The sequence below is a fragment of the Mesocricetus auratus genome, unplaced genomic scaffold (genome assembly GCF_017639785.1).
Source record: "Mesocricetus auratus isolate SY011 unplaced genomic scaffold, BCM_Maur_2.0 Super-Scaffold_100007, whole genome shotgun sequence".
NCBI classification, from domain to species: Eukaryota; Metazoa; Chordata; class Mammalia; order Rodentia; family Cricetidae; genus Mesocricetus; species Mesocricetus auratus.
The window spans coordinates 95144171-95163193 of record NW_024429191.1 but is presented as its reverse complement, the minus strand read 5'-3'; the positions used below and the strand labels follow the sequence as shown (position 1 = coordinate 95163193).

At 52.9% G+C, this 19023-nt stretch overlaps 1 protein-coding gene across 3 annotated transcripts in view; it reads left to right on the top strand.

Annotated features, from left to right (window-relative positions):
• The window catches only part of Usp36 (ubiquitin specific peptidase 36), a 30854-nt gene extending 12379 nt beyond the window's left edge, over window positions 1-18475 (top strand). The window contains exons 7-21 of one of the 3 annotated variants that reach the window (XM_021227044.2): window positions 262-329; window positions 795-865; window positions 1438-1520; window positions 2697-2808; window positions 4327-4467; window positions 5086-5186; window positions 5764-5902; window positions 8482-9150; window positions 9788-9918; window positions 12389-12970; window positions 13912-14108; window positions 14724-14825; window positions 15356-15471; window positions 15820-15971; window positions 16488-18475. In XM_021227044.2, the coding sequence (XP_021082703.1) occupies window positions 262-329; window positions 795-865; window positions 1438-1520; window positions 2697-2808; window positions 4327-4467; window positions 5086-5186; window positions 5764-5902; window positions 8482-9150; window positions 9788-9918; window positions 12389-12970; window positions 13912-14108; window positions 14724-14825; window positions 15356-15471; window positions 15820-15951 (2644 nt within the window). In that variant the 3' untranslated portion in view covers window positions 15952-15971; window positions 16488-18475. Of the gene's footprint in view, window positions 1-261; window positions 330-794; window positions 866-1437; window positions 1521-2696; window positions 2809-4326; window positions 4468-5085; window positions 5187-5763; window positions 5903-8481; window positions 9151-9787; window positions 9919-12388; window positions 12971-13911; window positions 14109-14723; window positions 14826-15353; window positions 15473-15819; window positions 15972-16487 lie in introns of those variants that run through there. The other 2 variants (XR_005878551.1, XM_040750130.1) reach the window with 2 other exon arrangements.
• The last annotated feature ends 548 nt before the right edge of the window (window positions 18476-19023 follow it).

Sequence of the window (19023 nt, the reverse complement as noted above, 5' to 3'; positions counted from 1 at the left end):
GGCTGTGACGAGTGCTGGAGAGTGACTGTGGCAGGGTCATTCAAGTAGAGTGCTGAGCAGGGGGGGCTCTTGTCTTGGCCAGGCAAAGAAAGTGCTGGTCAGTACAGCTTAGCTTGCCCAGGTGTCTTATTAGCAGTGGCATGGAAGGGAGAGGGTAGGATGGTTAAGAGGGATGGCTGTGAAGGCTGAAGGTCCTATGAGCTGTGAATAGCATGCTCGCTGTGCTGGACTCTCCTCTTCATGGCTGTGGCTTCCTTTTAGGTTGGATCGGCAGACACAGGCCACTACCCTGGTGCATCAGATCTTTGGAGGCTATCTCAGGTCCCGAGGTAAGCAGATGTATTCTCCACCCTGGCTAAGCAGATCTGCACATGGAACCAGTAAGTCCTCCGCGTCCCTGGATAGACCAGGCGTGCCCCTAGCTGTGTGAACATGAGCACGTGGTGGGGGCTGGAGGTCCCAGGCCTCGTCTTTCTCCCTGGCTGCCCTTGCCCACTGTAGGACTGTCCGCTGAGGGAGCTGGAGGAGCACTGTGTGAGGTGATGATGGAGCTCTTCCTTAGCTCTCCTCTGTCCTTGGGGTGAGACCTGTGTTCTGCTGCAGAGGCCAGACAGACGGGCAGGCAAGGCCTGATAAAAGAGCCTGGCATGACCTGTATCTGTGTCTCCAGCTAACGGGACAGTCATCTTTTGTGAGAGCAGAGTTGAATGTTCTAGACGTGTGGTTGTAGGTGTCTGGCCCGGGTGATGCTCTCATGGGTCACAGCTGCCCACTGCCTCTGTGTTCTGTTGCAGTGAAGTGCTCTGTGTGCAAGAGCGTCTCAGACACATACGATCCCTACTTGGACATAGCCCTGGAGATTCGGGTATGCTTGGGCAGTGATCTGTGTTGCGGGGTGACGAGAGAGGGAGGCCAGAGGGCTCGCCAGCAAGAAAGGTGGCCCCTGTTCGCTGCAGCGTGGTTGTCTCTGCTGCATATGGCATGGAGAGGCTGGCATTTGTGATGTCTAGCCCTTTCCTTCCAGTTAAAGGGTAAAAAGTAACCTGAGGTTTGTGTTCTGGGCGTCAGCAGTGACAGTGCCCACACTGGGGCTTGAGGAATGTGTGACATGCTGGGGACAGTCTTTGGAGTAGGCAACCTATTATTCCCCTTTGCTGTCAGCCTATCCTTGCCTTTGCTGGGACCTTGAGTTTCTGAGTCACCCCAGCTGCAGTCACAGTGAAAGATCTCACATGGCTGTCACCTGTCACCTCTAAAGAGGGCACTGACTGCTCCTTGCTCCTCTGGTGGGGGCGGGGTGGGTTAGCAAGGCCAATTTTTATGCAAGTCAGGTTTTATCACTTGCTGCCTCAGCCTGAAAAGACCTTGAATCTGGGACTTCTCCAGTCAGGCTTTTTTCTTTTGCTGCTCACCCCGTTCTGTTTCCGCCCTCCTCAGCAAGCTGCAAATATCGTGCGTGCGCTGGAACTTTTTGTGAAACCAGATGTCCTGAGTGGAGAGAACGCCTATATGTGTGCTAAGTAAGTGTCATTTGCTTGCAAGAAAGTGACCATTCAGGGTACCATAAAGAGTTACCTGACCTCCCTCAGGGATGGCCAGTGCTCCCGCTTCCTAAGTGTCCTTGTCTGATTTATGACCTCCCTCAGGGATGGCCAGTGCTCACACTTCCTAAGTGTCCTTTGTCTGGCTTATGGAATTGGCCCAGCAGCAGCCTGAGGCCCATAGCACCTGTACATAGCTGCTGCTCACCCAGCACCTGACCTTGGGACAGAGGCTCTCCATGTATCAGCATTTTGAAGAACAATGTATTGTCTTCCCTATTGTCTATGGTGGAAGCTATCACAGAGAGGCAAAGGGTCTGCTCCATGGTTCCCCTCGGATGACACATGGAGAACCCTCCACCCCTGTCCTGCGTCTTAAACGACCTGTGTGCAGCTAGCTCCTACATTTAGGAGTTGGGTGGTCTTTCTGGCTTAGTGCCGACAGTTGTCCTCACGAGGCACACCCTGGGAGTGTCGGCGTGGGGGTCGTCTTAAAGCTGCCGCCACCAAAAGTCCCTTCCCTCTGTTTTTCCGGGTTCTTGTCACAGCGCTGCTTTTTAAGTTTTGGTTTTGTTTTGAGGCAGAGTCTCACTGTAGCCCTGACTGGCTTCGCACTCACAGAGTCACCTGCCCTACCTCCTGAGTACTGGGATTAACACTACGTTGGGCTTTTTTTGTTGAGACCAAGTCTCACCATGTAGTTCTGGCTGTCCTGGAGCTCACTCTGTAGAGCAGGCTAGCCTCATTCACAGAGATCGTCCTGCCTCTGCCTCCCCAGTGCTGGGATTATAGGCGTGCGCCACCACCGCTCGGCTACATCGGGCTTTTTGGTTGTAGTTGTTTGTTTGTTTGTTTGCTTGCTTGCTTTTATCCCTCTTTACATCTGCTTCCCCTGGCCTCAGTTTCCCCCTTTCTCACTTGTCTCTGTTGTGCTCCCACCTCCTTCCTGTGTGGCCACACTGACGCTGCGTTTCTTCCCCATTTCAGTCTTTCGCGCCTATCGCCTAGGCTCCTGGTCACGGGGGTCTTCTTTTCTTGCCTGGGGACTTGGGGCTGCTTAACTTAGAGCACGTGGGTTTTTGGTTCAGATACTGGCAGGCACAGGCCTTCCTGTCACACCTGCCGAGCACACCAGCAGCTTTTCCCTTCTCTTAGGTGTAAGAAGAAGGTTCCAGCCAGCAAGCGCTTCACCATCCATAGAACATCCAATGTCCTAACTCTGTCACTCAAGCGCTTTGCCAACTTCAGCGGGGGCAAGATCACCAAGGTGAGTGCCTCCCCGGCTGACATCCAGGCTGCTCTTCATAAGGGGAGGCCTTAGGAATTTGCATTTCTGTCTTTAAAATTTCTATTTTATGTGTGTGAGTGTTTTGCTTCCATGTTTATCTGTGCATCACTTATAAGCCTAGTGCCCTCAGAGGCCAGAAGCGGTGTTAGATTTCTCTGGAACTGGAGTTACAGACATTTGTTAGCTGTCATGTGGGTGCTGGGAATTGAACCTGGGTCCTCTGCAAGAGCAGCCAGTGCTCTTAACTGCTGAGCCATCTCTGCAGTCCCCTTAGACATACTTGGGTATTTTTTGTTTGTTTGTTTTTTGTTGTTGTTGTCGTCGTTGTTGTTTTGTTTTGAGACAGGGCTTCTTTGTAGCCCTGGCTGGCCTCAAACTCACAGAGATCACCTGCCCTCTGCCTCCCAGGTGCTGGAATTAAAGATCACACCAGCACCTCCCAGCTTTGGAAGCTGAACCAAGTCTTGACTCTCCGAGGACTTACTATAGTCCTCTAGGGTGGTGAGATGGTCCAGGGTGTAAAGGCATCGACCACCAAGCCCGATGACCTGGGCGCGATCCCTGGAGCCTGTTGGGTATAAAGAGAGCTGACTTCTGAAACTCGTCCTCCGGCCTCCACAGGAGTGCCGTGCCGTGTACATGCTCACAGCCACATAGATGAAACGTAATGAAAAGAACGAAGCAAAATCCTCCTGAGCTGGACGTGCACACAATTGGGGAATAAAGTGCTGTGTCTGCGTCCTGAGGAGCCTAGGTCTCCTGTGAGCCCTTCTGGGCAGTAGTTGAGAGGACTCCCGTGTGTGAGCCATTGGTCTGTCAGAATCTGAAGAGTCTGTATTGTAACAAGGCTGAATCAGGGCTATGAGTCCACTGTGGACATACTGGTTTATTGAAGATGGAGGATTCTGTCCCGCCCGGTCCCACAGCTGCTTTGCCCCAAATAGGCACACAAAGACTTAGATTGATTATAAATGTTTGGCCGATGGCTCAGGCTTCTTATTGACTAGCTCTGTCTTAATTATTAACCCTTTCTATGAATCTGTGCATTGCCACAAGGCTGTGGCTTACCCGTAACCCAGCATGTTACTCTTTGGGCAGCATGGCGTCTCTCTGTAGCTCCTCTCTGCCTCCTCTCCCCAGCCTTCTCCTCATCTGGTCGCCCCGCCTATGCCTCTTGCCTGGCTATTGGCCAATCAGTGTTTTATTCATCAGCCAATAAGAGAAACATATATACAGAAGGACGTCCCCATTAGTTTATGAGATTTTTATTTATTTTGTCATAGACAGACATAGGAAAAGCGGGGTCCGGGACACATCCCTGTAATCCCAGCACCTGAGAGATGGAGATGGGAAAGGTTGCAAGTTGCCAGCCTGACATAGTGAGTTGGAGTTTATCCTAGGGCACTTATTGATGAAAGCAAGCATTTCTGAGATCATGGGTGTATGTGACCCTTGCTCTCCTAAGAACATGTCACTTAGCTTTCCTTTTTTAAATAGGATGTTGGCTATCCTGAGTTCCTGAACATACGCCCATACATGTCGCAGAGCAGTGGTGACCCCGTCATGTATGGGCTCTATGCTGTCCTGGTACACTCAGGCTACAGCTGCCACGCTGGGCACTACTACTGCTACGTGAAGGTGAGTGCTGGCCTGGCTGCTGGGCTCAGCTGTTGCGCGGGTGAGTCTGTGCTGCGTCTGGGGCAGGTGGCCTGCGCCCGTAAAGTCTAAGGAGTCCGCTGCAGTTTTTGTTTTTGTTTTTTCTGGGAGACAGCAGTGCTTTGCATTTGTTCTTTGTTCCTCCTTTCCACACATGTATACAAAAGATGTTTTCCACCGCTGTCCCGGGGCCAGCAAAACGGCTCAGCAGGCGAAAATGCTCACTGCCAAGCTGCTCACCACCTGAGTTCCGTGCGAGTCCCACAGAGTGAAGGAGCAGATTTGACACCTTTAATTTGTCCTCTGACCTCCACACTTGCATTGCGGCACATGCGCCTGCCCTCCTCCCCAGCAAATGAGTAAATCAACGTGAATTTTAGGAGTTTCTTAAGGTCCACAAGTGGGTATGGTAAACCATGCCTTTGTAATTCCAATTTTCTGGGAGACCTAGAGTCTGAGCTCAGCTGAAAACATGTAGTGAGCCTCTACCTCCAAATTGAAGAGGGTGTGGCTGGGGCCAGTGTGTCGATGGCTGTGGTGTGGCTGGGGCCAGTCTGTCGATGGCTGTTTTCTGTAACCACCCTCTCCCTCTCTGCTCAGGCTAGCAACGGACAGTGGTACCAGATGAATGACTCCTTGGTCCATTCCAGCAACGTCAAGGTGGTTCTGAATCAGCAGGCCTACGTGCTCTTCTACCTGCGGTGAGGAGCCTCCCGCCTCCCTAGAATTGTGTGTGCCCACAGCGTGCTCTGCCTGAGCCAGGGGTTCTCTGCAGCCCTGTCCTGTCTATACGCTCCTGGGAACTTGCTGGAGGGGAGCTGCTCGGGCAGACCATCCCCAGGCACGCGTAAGGAGCTTGTGTGCTGGGAAGGGCTTTGCCTGCCTGCAGCAGTGGGCTGCCTTTCGAGGCCTTTGCCCTGGTATGGCAACAGCCTGGGCAGCCTCCTCTGGTGAAGAGACCCACCTCACATTGGGGGTGGTCATGCAACAGGTCTTAGGAAGCCACCAGCAGAGGCTGCTGTCCCCGAGGCGTTCTTGTCACTTGGTGCCACCCTGCTGAGTCTGGGTGGCAGATTTGGGGCTTAGGTTTCCTGGCTCCTTGTGGATCTGCTCTAGAAGGACTCTGTGTCCTCTCATGCAGATGTCCGAGGCTTCTGCCCCGCCTTCAGGGTGCAGAGGACAGGGCGGTCCCTAGAAGCCTGTCAGGACACTAGCGCTCTCCTTGGTTTTGCATTCTTGGCACAAGTGGGGAAATCCCAATCTCTTTTTCCTCTGCAGAATCCCAGGCTCTAAGAAAAGTCCTGAGGGCCCGGTCTGCAGGGTGGGTTCCACTCTTCCTAGCCGTCCCAGTGTCATCCCAGATCACCCCAAGAAGAGCCCTGGCAATGGGGTGGTTTCCTCCCCGCTGATGGCAAAGGTACTGTGTAAGTGGCAGAGCTGGCTGGGCTGCCCTTCTGGCCCCTGCTTTGAGTGCTTCAGAGGGTTGGGGTCTCCTGGGTGACCTTGCCGTGGCGGGAGGAACTTAGAGCTGTGGCTAGCAGTTGCCTTGGGAAGGGAAGGATGGGACTGTAGGACTCAGCTGCTGGACAGACTCCCAGAGAAACGCCCACTGTGTTTTCTGTTAAAGCTGGTATCCTGGTGTTAGTTACGACCTTGTGTATTTTACACTTCCTTGGTGCTAGACACAGACATACCTATGGGTAAAGGGATGCGATGACCGTAGTTTATTCAAATGGTTCAGAATAGAAACATAGGTATGTTTATATACACAAACATATACCCGTATACGTACACAACAAGGAAACTTAGTCATCTGTGGACCTCTAGATTCTAACCCACACGATTTAGCTGCAGAGTTGGAAGTGGTGGCAGCTCTTTGGGAAGCCTCACTTGCAGAGGTGCCGCCCCTGTTGTAGGAGCAAGCGCGAGCTTGAGAAGCGCGGGCGGGCACGGCCATGCTTTACTTGCGGGACCCAGTTCAGCGCCATCTTCCCATACTGCACTCGTAAAGAGCCTTTGGAGGAAAGAGAATCACGTGTTACTCTAGCCCGGGCTGCCCTTGAATTTGATGTGCTCTTTCTGCCTCTGCCTGCTGGGCGCTGGGGTTATAGAGATAATAGATGTGAGCTGTCACACCCAGCATCTTTTCACCAAGAGACGTGTTCCTGTCAGGAAACAGTCTTTGTCAAAGTAAGTTACTGTAAAATATAGGAGCAATTAAACCTTTGAAAGAAGGCTTTGTAACTTTTGAATTGGTAGGAAAAGTAGCAATTGGCTAAAGTAAAACGTAAAGTTTTGTAGGCAAAATAAAATAAATATAAAACAAAGTAAAAATGGCCAGGTGGTAGCAGCGCATGCCTTTAGTCCTAGCACTCAGGAGGAGCTGAGTTCGAGGCCAGCCTAGTCTACAGTTCGAGTTCCAGGACACCCAGGGCAGTTACACCGAGAAACCCTGTCTCAAAAATCCGAAACAAATAACAACAACCAAAAAAAAAAAAAAACAGTAAATTTTTTTAAATGTTTGCAATAAGGGGCTTCGAGAGGTATTGATTGGTGGTCAGTGTATACTTAGACTGGGTGAAGCCCTGGGTTCCAACACCAGTATCCCCGCCCCCGCCCCACCCCCCCCCCCAGCACACACGCTCAACTGTACCAGGCGCAAGGAAGCTCATGTTTGCAGTGTTTGCTATGGCGGGTAGGGTGGTAGAGTGAGCAGAGCCAAGGACTGCCATGTCAGCATGTAGAAATATGTGTGCCTTCCCAGTAAGGAGAAAATCCAGTTTGACCACATGTGTTGACGTTCATAAGGTAATCCAAGGCCCAGCAATCCCGTTTCTGGTAACTTATTAGCGTGGCTGCTAAGTACAGAAAGGGGTACAATCTTTTGGTTTTATTTTCTTATGTTTTTATTTTTTTAATGTATCGACTGAGGCCTTGCCTGAGCTGCAAGGACTGTGGTGACAGAAGAGAGACGCAGGCAGGTGTGTGCTCAGGCAGGAAGTGTCTGCCATGAAATGTTATGAGCAGTGGATTGTCTGCATATGGCCTTGGTCTTAGGATGTGGCAGGGATGTTTCTATGTTTTGAGTAATGCGTGTCAGAAAGCAGATTTTGATTTGGAGACGGCTGCAGAGTGCAGGACTGCTTCAGTGATGTGTGTGGCTGCAGGGGAGATGGGGGCCGCTCTGTTTAGATTTTCAACCAAGGGCAGTGACAGAAACCCCTCTGTAGACGTGCCGTGGTGCATTGTGGGCCTCAGATCTTTGAGATGGGCAGGCTCAGCAGAAGAAAATGGCTCCCTTTTTTAAAGATATGTTTTTATTTTCTGTGCATGGGTGTTTTGCCTGCATATATCTCTCTGCACCATGTACGTGTGGTGCTCACAGAGCCCAGAAGAAGGCGTTGCATTCCTTGGAACTGGAGTTACAGATAGTTAACCAGCTGTGTATACTGGGAGTTGAACCCAGGTCTTCTAAAAGAGCAGCCAGTGCTCTTAACCACTGAGCCATCTCTCCAGTCCTCAAAACTTGCTCCTATTGACTTCCAGAAGTTTTAGATTGACCTCTTGAGCTTTTAAAAATAGCTCTAAACTATCAGTTTTGTTGGTTTGCTTAGTTTAGTCATGGCATAGGAAATGACGCAAGTCTGTGTAAGCCATCAAGAGATGCACAGCTGCCGAGAGACACTGGCGACTTTGAGGCCGTGCCCTGTGAGGAGGGGTCAGCTTGAGCACAATGAAGTGGCTGCAAGGAAACCTGGGGGTCCGGCGTCTACGTGATGGGCCTTTGTTACATTCAAATCTTGCTGAAGCCCTGTGGCTTTCACTGAGTGCGGTCTGTTTTGTGTTCAAGTCCCGAGACACCAAAAGTCTGTACCAGTAGCCAGAACCCAGTGTGCTCCCAGAAGCTTCCCCTGATTGGGATGCCTGCTTTGGCTTGACCGTGTTCCCGGGTCAGTGCTCCCTTGGGCTCTGATGACTTCCTTTCTTGCTCTTTAGCGACAAGACTCTGTGATGATGAAGAAACTGCAGTCCCCTGAGGAGGTCGGTGTGCCTGTGTCCAGGAATGGCTCCGTTCCAGGCCTGAAGTTACAGAATGGTTGTGTTCCTGCAAAGTCACCTGCCGGCTCCCCTTCCCCAAGACTCACCCCAACACCCATACACATGCCCACCATTCTGGATGAGCCTGGAAAGAAGGTGAAGAAGCCAGCTCCCCCGCAGTCCCTCACTGCGTCCCCCACCACTTCTCAGGGCTCCCCTGGGACCAGCGAATGCAGAAACCAGCGGCCTGGCTCCTGGGCAAGCAGGGATACCATCTTCTCTACCTCACCAAAGCTCCTGGCCAAAGCCTTTGCCAATGGGCACAGGCTGAAGGGGGAAGGCAATGGTGTGGACCTGGAGAAGGGGGCTTCGAGCGGCTCGAGCCCTGAGCACTCTGCCAGCAGTGACCCTGCCAAGGTGCCGCACAGCCCGGAGGGCAAAGCTGCACATCTGTGTGATTCTCAGGGAACAGACTGTCCCACCGCCGGCCATTCCAAAGCGCTGCTGAATGGAGTAGATCCCAAGACAGCGAAGCTGAAGTCCCCTGCCCTGAGCAGCACCACCACCGAGCCCACAAGCCTCATGTCTCCCCCACCAGCCAAAAAACTGGCCCTGTCGGCCAAGAAGGTGGGTCTGTGGGGGTCTCCTCTCTGGAACTGCCTTGGGACTTGATGTGAGGATAGGAAGACAGGAAATCACGGAGGACCATGGCCTCCTTCGCTCTTAAGTCCTGAGGGCCAGAATGCCTGCGGGGGGGGGGGTCCCCACAATTTGCTGGTTGAGAAGGGGCTGTGTAGGGTGGAGGGTTCTGAGGGGACGACAGTTACTCAGCATCTCAGGCTGCTGGTAGAGGCTAGGCTAAGGGTACTAGCCGGTTTCCTATAAATGGAGCCTGCTCGTTGAGCCGCAGAGGAAGACTGTGGGCTACCAGGCTGCTCAGGGTCAGGAGGACGGCTGAGTCGGGGAGGACGGGGCACACAGTGGGGCTGGCGGGTGTGGGCGGTGAGTGAGCTGGGGCGGTGCTGGGATGCTTGTTAAAGTGTCTTCCTTTCTCCTTTTTATTTCTAACCAACAACACTCTGGTTCTTCTCCTGCCGTCCCTCTCTCCACCTACCCCTCCCTGTTTTTTTCCCTTCTGACCCTTTATTCATCCTTCTGGGCTCTTTTGTTTTATTTTTTATTTATTTTTCAATTTTATTTTCCCTCTTCCCTTACGGAAACCTTTTTTAGACCACCAAGTTTTTATTTATGTCAATAACTGCAGGCCAGCACCCTACGGAGGGCGACCGGCAATGACACCCGTTCACCTCCCCCCTCAGCACTCTCCGACCTCACCTACCCCATGAAAGCCACCCACCCCGTCGTTGCCTCCACTGGGCCTGTCGGTCAAACCAGGTGAGCTTGGGCACGGCTCCCGGGGTGCCGGCTCCTTCCCTGCTGTGCTTATGTGTACTTGACTGGTGGAGAGCCACGGTCATCGAGGACAGAGGCTCCCTTGCCCGTCCCTGTCTGGTAAAGGACCTCAGTTGGTCAGGGTTGGTTTAATCTCCATAGTCTTTAGTGTTCCCCTGCCTGCTGCAGCACGTGGTGACCTGGAGTGCTGGCATGTCCTCACTTGTACCACTCAAGAAGTCAGACGCTGTGTGAGTCTAGAGGCACATGAACCCCGGCAGGGGCATCTTTCCCGCCAGGGTTGTGACTTGGTCTCCAACAGTGCTTCTGAGGTTCCGGGCTGCACGCCGGGCCTGGAGCGGGGAGACTGGTTCTTCGGAGCCTTTTCATCTCATCCAGAGGTGACAGTGAGGTGCTGGGACACATGGTGCTTGTGTCCCCCCGGGAGTGCTGCTGGGTGGCAGCTAAGAAGATACATGGTTATCTGGGTTCATAGGGACCCAGATGCTTTGGCAGCTGGGGGATACGAAGGAAGAGAAGGCACTGCTGGCCTCCTCCAATCCCAGGATGCTGTGACAGTGACATCCCTGCTGCTGCCTCCACCTCCAGCATGAATGTGCATGCATCCTGTCTCTAGCATGACATTTCGGCATGTTCTTAAATGTTGAGACATTGGTGGGAGTTGTCGTTCCTTTCATGATTTTGTTTGAGACACAGTTTTTCTGTGTAGACCAGGCTGGCCCGCCTCCTGAGTGCTGGGGTCAAAGCCGTGCACCACCACACTTGCATAAACAGTTTGATTATTTTTGATTTATGTGTATGAATGTTTGTCTGCATACATGTCTGTGACCGCGTGTGTGCCTGGTGCCCACAGGTCAGAAGACAGACTGGAGTTCCAGGTGAGTGTGAGCCACCATGTGGGTGCTGGAAACTTAACCTATGAGAGCAGCAAGTGCTCTTAACTGCTGAGCCATCCCTCCAGCCCAGAGCAAATGTTTAAAGCTCTAGTGCACACCTGGAGTGACACGGGTATGAGCAGTACAGCTAGAGGCTTCTGGATTGGATAATGGAAAACGCAGGCTCCATAAATCCGCTACCCTTTGCGGTGCCCACACAGGTGTGCCTCGTGTGCTCAGCGGTGCCTCACTCCTCTGGGGCCTCTGGGAAATTAGTTCCCAGGCTCCATAACTGTGGACAGTGCGTGGCTCGTGTTGCTGTTGTTACGATGCTCGGTCCCCGAGGGGAACCTTTGTAGCCTCTGGAGATTGGAGGATTTATCTAGACAGGAGGTTTTGTTTATTTCACCTCTTCACACATTTGAGTTGGAAATTTGAAACCTTAGGATTTGGTTCCTTTGTTTTGCTTTTAGTTTTTGTTGTGTAAAGGGCGGGTTTTGGGTTTTGAGACAGGGTCTCACTGGTCAGGGACTCACCTGTCTCCACCTCCCAAGTGCTGTGACTGAGGCTTATGTTGGGTGCCCAGCTGGTCATGCTCGTTTTGTTGTAGTCCTTGCAGGACTCAAGTTTGATGTGTGTTGGAGCATGGCCTTAAACTTCTGATCCTCCAGCCTCTCAATTCCCAAGCTCTGGGATCCCAAGCAAGTGTTGGCATTTTTATTGTTAGTCTGTTGAAGACAGTCTGTCAAGTGTCACCAGCTGCCCTTCAACTCACTAACTGGTAAGGGCTGGCCTTGACTGCCTGATCTTCCTGCCTGTGCCTCCTAAGTGCTATGATTGTAGGTATGGACCACCATGTCTAGATTAAAAAAAATACTCATCTCTGTGCTGGAGGTGTAGCCCAATGGTACAGTGCTTGCTTGGCATGCCCAAGGTTCAATTTTCAGCACTACCAAAAAAAACTTTGTAACAAGAAACTGAGATATGTATTGCTTTTATTAACTTTGATTTTAGGTCTGAATTTTGTCAGTCTGCCTTCAAAAACCGTGGAATTTGTTTGTGTGTCTAAGAATTACAGAGACAAAATAACCTTTTAAAATTCTAGGGTGAGAATTGGAGAGATGGTTTAGCAGGTAAGAGCCCTGGCTGCTCTTCCAGAGGTCCTGAGTTCAGTTCTAGCAACTACATGGTGGCTCCCAGCCATCTCTAGTGGGATCTGATGCGTGTTCTGTCTCCTCCTCTGTCCTCCTCTGTCATGCGGGCATACATGCAAATAGAGCACTCGTGCATAAAAAATCTTTTAAAAATTCTAGGGTGAGCCAGGCGTGGTGGTGCTCACCTTTATTTGCCTCAGGCACTCAGGAGGCGGGGACAAGTCGATCTCTTGAGTTCGAGGCCAGCTGGGTCTGCATAGCCAGTTCTAGGCCAGCCCCAGTTACATAGAGAGAACTGGACTCGGACCCTACCTCACCCCCCAAACTAAGGTGTAAAGGGAGGTGGGGTGAGGGTTGGCACCAAGATGACTTGTGCAGATGTTCTACGTGACGTGACTCTCCTGTACCCCCTCCCGTCTACAGGGCTGTTACACCCGCTCCCCGACCATCCACCCTCCTGAAGCATTCCATCCACCCCCACTCTGCATCACTGTCCAGTAGTAGCGCCAAGCCCTTAGGGACATCAGAGCCACAGAGCTGCCGCTCCTCTGCCTGGATGCCCCTGCCTCAGGTCAATGGGCACGTCGTGTCCCACTTACACCAGCTGCCAGAGGCCGCCGAGGCCCCGCACAGCCCCTCCAGGAAGAGGAAGAAGACCCCCAGCGGAGATCCCCAGAGACTGGGCATGGATACACCCCTCCCACAGTGCCTCGGGGGAGCACCTGCAGCAGCAGCAGCAGCACGCAGGAAGAGGAGGAGGAGGAGGAGGAAGGAGTGTCTGGAGGATGTGGCTTCCACGGCTCCCCAGCAGGAAGGCCCGTCTCAGGACCAGCCTTGGAGTCCCAGGGGCCAGAAGGAAGAGGGCGCACATCCCCAGGTAAATGGCCATCAAGTGAGTCACGTCCTGGACAGTCATCATGTGAGCATCAGGAAGAAGAGGAAGAGGAAGAGATCAGAAGGACTTAGCCAGGAAGTCACCCTGTCCCAGAACCTTCTACAGCATAGGTAAGAACATGGCTGTGATGTGCCCATAGCCTTCCCAGGTGGTGTGGACTAACAGTACAGTGCTGGCCTTGTCGTGGGGTGAAATGTGTCCTGTGTTAGTTTGTGCCAGTTCCCCACAGAGTGGAAGAGGACAGCCACATCTAGGCCATGGCTGTCACTGTGCATAAGAAAGGCCAAGAACACAGGGTCAGGTGGCCTGGGACCACCTGTGCGTTTAGATGAGGTTGCAGCAGGGACCTGTGGTGTCTCTAGTGTCATGCTGGCCATGCCGCTCTGGACAGCAAGCCTCACAGCACAGCCGACTCCTCAACTCAGTGTGCCGTGAATCCCCATTCAGAGAACACTGCCAGCAGTCTCAGGAATGTGGGGGGAAGCTGTCTGTTTCTGTGCACTGGTGTGAGGGTGTCAGATCCCCTGGAGCTGGAGTTACAGGCCGGTCTGATCCGCCATGCGTGTGCTTGGAAAAGCAACCGGCGTTCTTAAGCGCTGAGCCAACTCTAGCCCTGCTTTCCTTCTGATTCCTTTATTTTTCCCTTTCGGTTTATGAGCGTGCATGCGTGTAGAGATCAGAAGACAGCTTGCAGGGTTATTTCCTTCCACCGTGTAGGTTCTGGGAATCAAACTCAAGTTGTCAGCCTTGATGGCAAGCACATTTACCCCACTGAGCCATCGCACCAGCTTTTTAAAGAATGTTCTATTTATTTGCTTACGTGTGTGTGTGTGTGTGTGTGCGCGCGTGTGTGTGTGCGTGTGTGCACGTGAGCGTGCTTGCACACTATGATGGGCACATGCGTGCTGGACAACTTGAGGAATCAGACTGAGGTCCGCAGGCTTGGTGCCAAGCGCCATTAATAGCTGAGCTGTCACACAGCCTTATGGAGCGTCACTCCTGCCTGTCCTGTATCTGGAGGACTGACGTGCCCTCCTCTGGCTCCCCACAGCTGCTCCCCTGCAGACCACTGTGAGCCTGAGGTCAGAACAGACTTGGAGAGGAAGAAGAAGAGGAGGAGGAGAATGCACGAGCCGCAGCAGGAGGAAGGAGAGAACAAGCACCCAGAAGGCCAGGGGAGCCCGAGGCCCGGTGTCACCGCAGCCCCCGAGCTGAGAGTGAACGGCCATCTTCCTAGTGACCGCCTGGGTGAGGACTCCTGCTGATAGCCACGGAGGTGGCAGCTTACTGGTCCTCATGGGCAGGGTACTGGGAGCACTAGTCACCAGTCAGCTCAGCTTTCTGCCACTAGACAACACCTAGACAGTCATCTTAGAGTAGGCACGTGGCTAGGCGCAGTGGCATGAGTGAGCATATAGTCCAGGAGGGGGGCGGGCGGGCGGGCGGGTGGGCAGCCGGCTCTAGTCTGGGCTCCATGCACCTTGCATTTCTGGGCCTATAGTGCAGCTCATGAGGGGCTCCTCACGGAGCAGAGCTGCTCACATGCGGTCAGTCAGCCAGAGAAAGGGTGATGTGGTCCCACTCTTCCCAGGGAGGCCGGCGCCCAGGGACTTGAAGGTCTCAGCTGCAGCAGGCCCTTTGTGGCTGGCTAGGTCGGTCCCACTTCGAGCTAGTCACTTCTTTGTCAGACTGAGGACGGGTCTTGGTTTTGACTTTTTGTTGTTTTCTCACGAATGGACTTGGACAGTGGGGTAGGATTGTCACTAGGAAGTGAGCGTCTGTTGACGGCACATTCTGCGGTGCCATTACAAGGATGTGAGTCTTTCCTCAGTGACTTGGTTTCAGTGTGTCCTCTGATCGCAGGCCTGGGACAAGCGCCTCTTGTTGCCTGGAACAGAGATCAAGAACCTGATGTGGTCCAGGAGCTGCTCCGGGACTCGTCTGACAAGGCTTATGGGAAAAAAGGTACAGATGTGAGCGGGGCTTTCCCTTCCTAGGCCTGACTCGGTGGGGTGGGGTGGGGTGGGGTGGGGGTTCCGGTGTGCTCTGAGCCGTGGAGACCACACTACCGCGGTTTAGAAACTCAAACAGTTATTAGATATGCTTTAACGGGACCCCTGTGGTGGCAGAAAGGCAGATTCTGTCCATGGACCCAGAAGATCGGAGACCCAAGAGCAGGACAAAGTAGGGAGCATAACCCGGGGCCAGCTGAGCAGAATGTCCCAGGGCCAGTGCGGAAGGACAAGGGGGCGATGGCCTCCAGCTCTGGTGTTGGCACTCCCGACTCTGGCCGTGTTTTACACGGCAGACGTGGAGCGTGAACAAGAGGGGAGCGCACAGGTTGGAGAGAGGAGGTTTGCAGTTGGAATTGGAGCTCACAGTGATCACACCCATGCGTTACATATCCTCCCCGTCGTGTTCCTTCTGTAAGGGGCAGTCAGAGCCCTGCAGGGTGACTGAGACCCATGGGCGCTGATAGAACGTGTCTTGTACAGTTTTGACCTGGGACGGTGAGCCTTCCGCGGTCAGTCAGGATGCCATCAAAGACAGCCGTTCGGCCCGGACCCAGACTGTGCTTGATGACTGGGATGAAGAGTTCGATCGAGGGAAGGTATGTGTGGTACGACTGTGACCATAGGCGTGGGCAGCAGGTGGGGGTGACTCAGCTGGAAAGCATTTTGTGATGCAGCTGCACACAGAGCAGTTGAGGTCAGGCTGGAGTCAGCCTCCTGGGCTCCCTAACGCTGGGCTGTTTCTCCTGTGCATCCGGCAGGCACCTGGGCGGGCATGGGTCTCTTCCCCAGGAAGGTGAGGGTGGCAGGAGCCTCCTCAGAGGGGACTGTCCATGCATGGCAACTGCACCTGTGTCTGGGAGGCAAGTGCCATGTATGCAGCGAGAAGCCCGCAAGGCTTGGAGGAGCCCTCTCTGGCAACTGTGACACCGTGATTCTTAATGTAGGAAAAGAAAATTAAAAAGTTCAAGAAAGAAAAGAAGAGAAACTTCAATGCCTTCCAGAAGCTCCAGAGTAGACGGAACTTCTGGTCTGTGACTCATCCTGCTAAGGTCGCCAGCCTCAGCTATCGCCGCTGAACTTGCCACGCTTGTCAGAGGTCAGCGCGGCTGTGGGCTGTGTGTCTGTCTGCTGTGTGTGGTGCTCTGTGGTCTGCGTCTGTCTGTGGTGGGTGTGTGTGTGGCATGTGTAGTCTGTGGTGTGTGTGTCTGTGTGTCTGGGGTGTGTGTGTGTGTGTGGCATGTGTAGTCTGTGGTGTGTGTGTCTGGGGTGTGTGTGTGTGTGTGGCATGTGTAGTCTGTGGTGTGTGTGTCTGTGTGTCTGGGGTGTGTGTGGGTGTGGCATGTGTAGTCTGTGGTGTATGTGTTTATCTGTGGTGTTTGCCCTTTGTGTCCATGGTGTGAGATGTATGTATGTATGTGGCATGTATGGTGTTTGTGGATTCGGTATGTGTGTTCTGTCTGGTGTATGTGTCTGTCTATGATGCATGTGATGTATATGTACGATGTGTTTTGTAAATGTCTCCCATGTCTGGTGCATGAATTGATGGTGTGTGTCTGGTAGGTGTGACTGACCCAGGGATGTCATGGATTGTCATGGTCTCTCTTCTCACCAGGAAGACCAGTGTGCCTGTGCGTCTGTGCCCCAGAGCTGTCCTCTCGGATCTGAGGAGCGACCGTGTGCAGCCCCCATGCACTGTGAACCTGCCATGGCGAAGGCTCCTGGTGCCGCTTCACAGACGATCCAGTGTAGACGCCCTGGGGCCTCAGCTCAGGGCCTCTGGTGGCATTCATAATGAACCTCACAAGAGAAAGCCTGGCCTGTGGTGTCATGCTGACAGTAACCTAGGCGACATCCTCATAGACCCTGGGGTCTAGTAGGAAAACCCCTCTGTTCCTGGTCGCGGTCTGTCGAGACAAGGGACTGGGACCAGCATCTCCCAGCATGCCCTTCACTCAGGATGGCGGCATGTTAGTGCCTCTTCTGGTGAGCCCTCCTCTGCTCTCCTGCTGGAGCTGTCTTGTGACCCTCTCCTCAGAGGCCTCTGTATGACTGACTGTCAGCTGCAGTGAGGAGGACCCCCGGTGACTGCGTGGCCCCCCACCACCAAGTGCATCTCCTCGAAAGGACTCCACACCCACCTTCTAGAAACCAGCAGCTGCAGACACAGGAGAGCCTTGAACTCCGTGCCTCTGCTTCTAAGGCTGTTGCCCCTGCCCAGGTGACTTTGACGAGCTTCTACTGCGTCTGCACTAACCTGCTGGTCTCTGTCAAGGTGGTGGTCTTTGGGGATGAATTCTCCGTTATTTTACTACTTACGATAAAACATTTATTTTTGACCAGGCCTGTGGCTTCCAGTAGCAATATGTTCCCCTGATATGCAAATACTGGCTTCATTTGCTCAATTTTGTGAGTGCTTTGAAACTGATATGATTGTACGACTCGCAGAGTCCTTTCCTGTCTTGCTCAAGAAGCCCCTTCGGACTTAGGATTTAACAAACAAGACTCCTTAGTGAGGGTGGTATTTCCAAGGGAAGACAGCACCCAGAAATGGAAGGTACCAGAAGGTTCTTCCTCATGAGGCGCGTCTCTTCTTTCCCAGAGTCCTAGGCTGCTCTGGGCTGGCCTCCTCAGTCTGGGCTTCTTGGAAGGGGAGGGGCTGCCTTGTTAATTCCACGTGTGGCATTTTACCCAGCTGCCCCACCAGGGCCTCATTTGCTGCAGATGTGGAAAAGAGTTTTGTTCTCCGTGTGGGGAGGTAAGGTCTTGTTTCCACGTGGGTGTTTGTGTCCCTCCCTTCGTTTCTAAAGGGAGGGAGCAGCAGCAGCTCCATGGTGGGTCTGCTGACTGAGTCTTCCAGACGAATGTGATCAGTTGTGTGGGGGCCGGGCTCTGGATGTCGTGTCCAGGAGTGGTGTGGGCTCCATGTCTCGGAGGGAGGCAGGCACCTTCAAGGGCAGGGATTGGTCTCACTGGAGGTCTTGTCATTTGCTCCTGTATCAGTTGCTTCCTGGCCGCATTTGTCATTTTCTATGACGTTCTCTAGTTGTGTAGAAGCTGCCAGCACAGAATTGACCTGTCCCCCGTGTCTCCTCTGCATTGGTTCCTTCCTTTGTCTTCTAGAGTATCCACTGCAGAATCTCTTCCGCTGCCTCTTGGGTAGTCACGGTCCCCCCAGCCCCACCCCCACCCCCAACTGACATACTGACTTCTGGCAGCGTGTCTTGCTGCCAGTGAAGGCAAGTCCTTTCCTTCCTTAGAAGTCATTAGAAACGGGCTAGGGATAGACTGGGGCCCGGAAAACCATCAAAGGTCTAGGTGACATGTACTGACATGAATAACTGAAACCTTTCTAAAAGTGGCCATTTGGTTGGCCGAATCACATCAGTTTGAACTTTGTGCTTGGCAGTAGATGTACAGAGGGCCACCTCCCTGGTGTTTCTGTTCTTGCTCACCTGCCTGCCGCTAGGGGGCTGTTCGCATCCTACACCCTCGTGTGGCTGCATCTGTGTGTACAGGGGTCCCCACACTCTCCATTTCCTCTTCAGGAGCCCCCAGATATTGCCAAGATCTTGGTGCAATAAAGTAATGCAGTTTTTGTGATTTCTTTCTGTGTCTGCCTTTTCCTTTCATTTAAAAAAAAAAGTGCATCCCAGCAGTGGCAGGCTGCCTCCCCAGGTAAGGTGGATGTGTTTCCATGCTGCACCCTCGGGTGGGGTTGGAGAGCATCATGGTTTGAGCTGAGGAGTTACAGGCCATCCTGGGCATGTATTTCAGGGAAAAAAAGTACTTAAAGAACTACATTTAAATTTATCCCATAGTTGTATTGGTTTAAATTTAAGAATGAAGATGGACAGGCACTGGTGGCACACACCTTCGGTCCCAGCACTTGGGAGCAGAAGCAGGTGCATCTCTGAGTTCGAGGCCAGCCTGGTCTACAGAGTGAGTTCCAGGACAGCCAGAGCTGTTATACAGAGAAACCCCGTCTGTAAACGTCGGGGCTGACTTTAAACGCATGCTGTAGAAAGGAGACTCAAAGCAGCACCCTTCCACTGAGGTGTGGTACTCTCATTTCACCGAGAACCTGGGAGATTGCCTCACGAATGACGAGAATAGGGCGGGATGAGGATTTGGATCTGAATCGACCTACC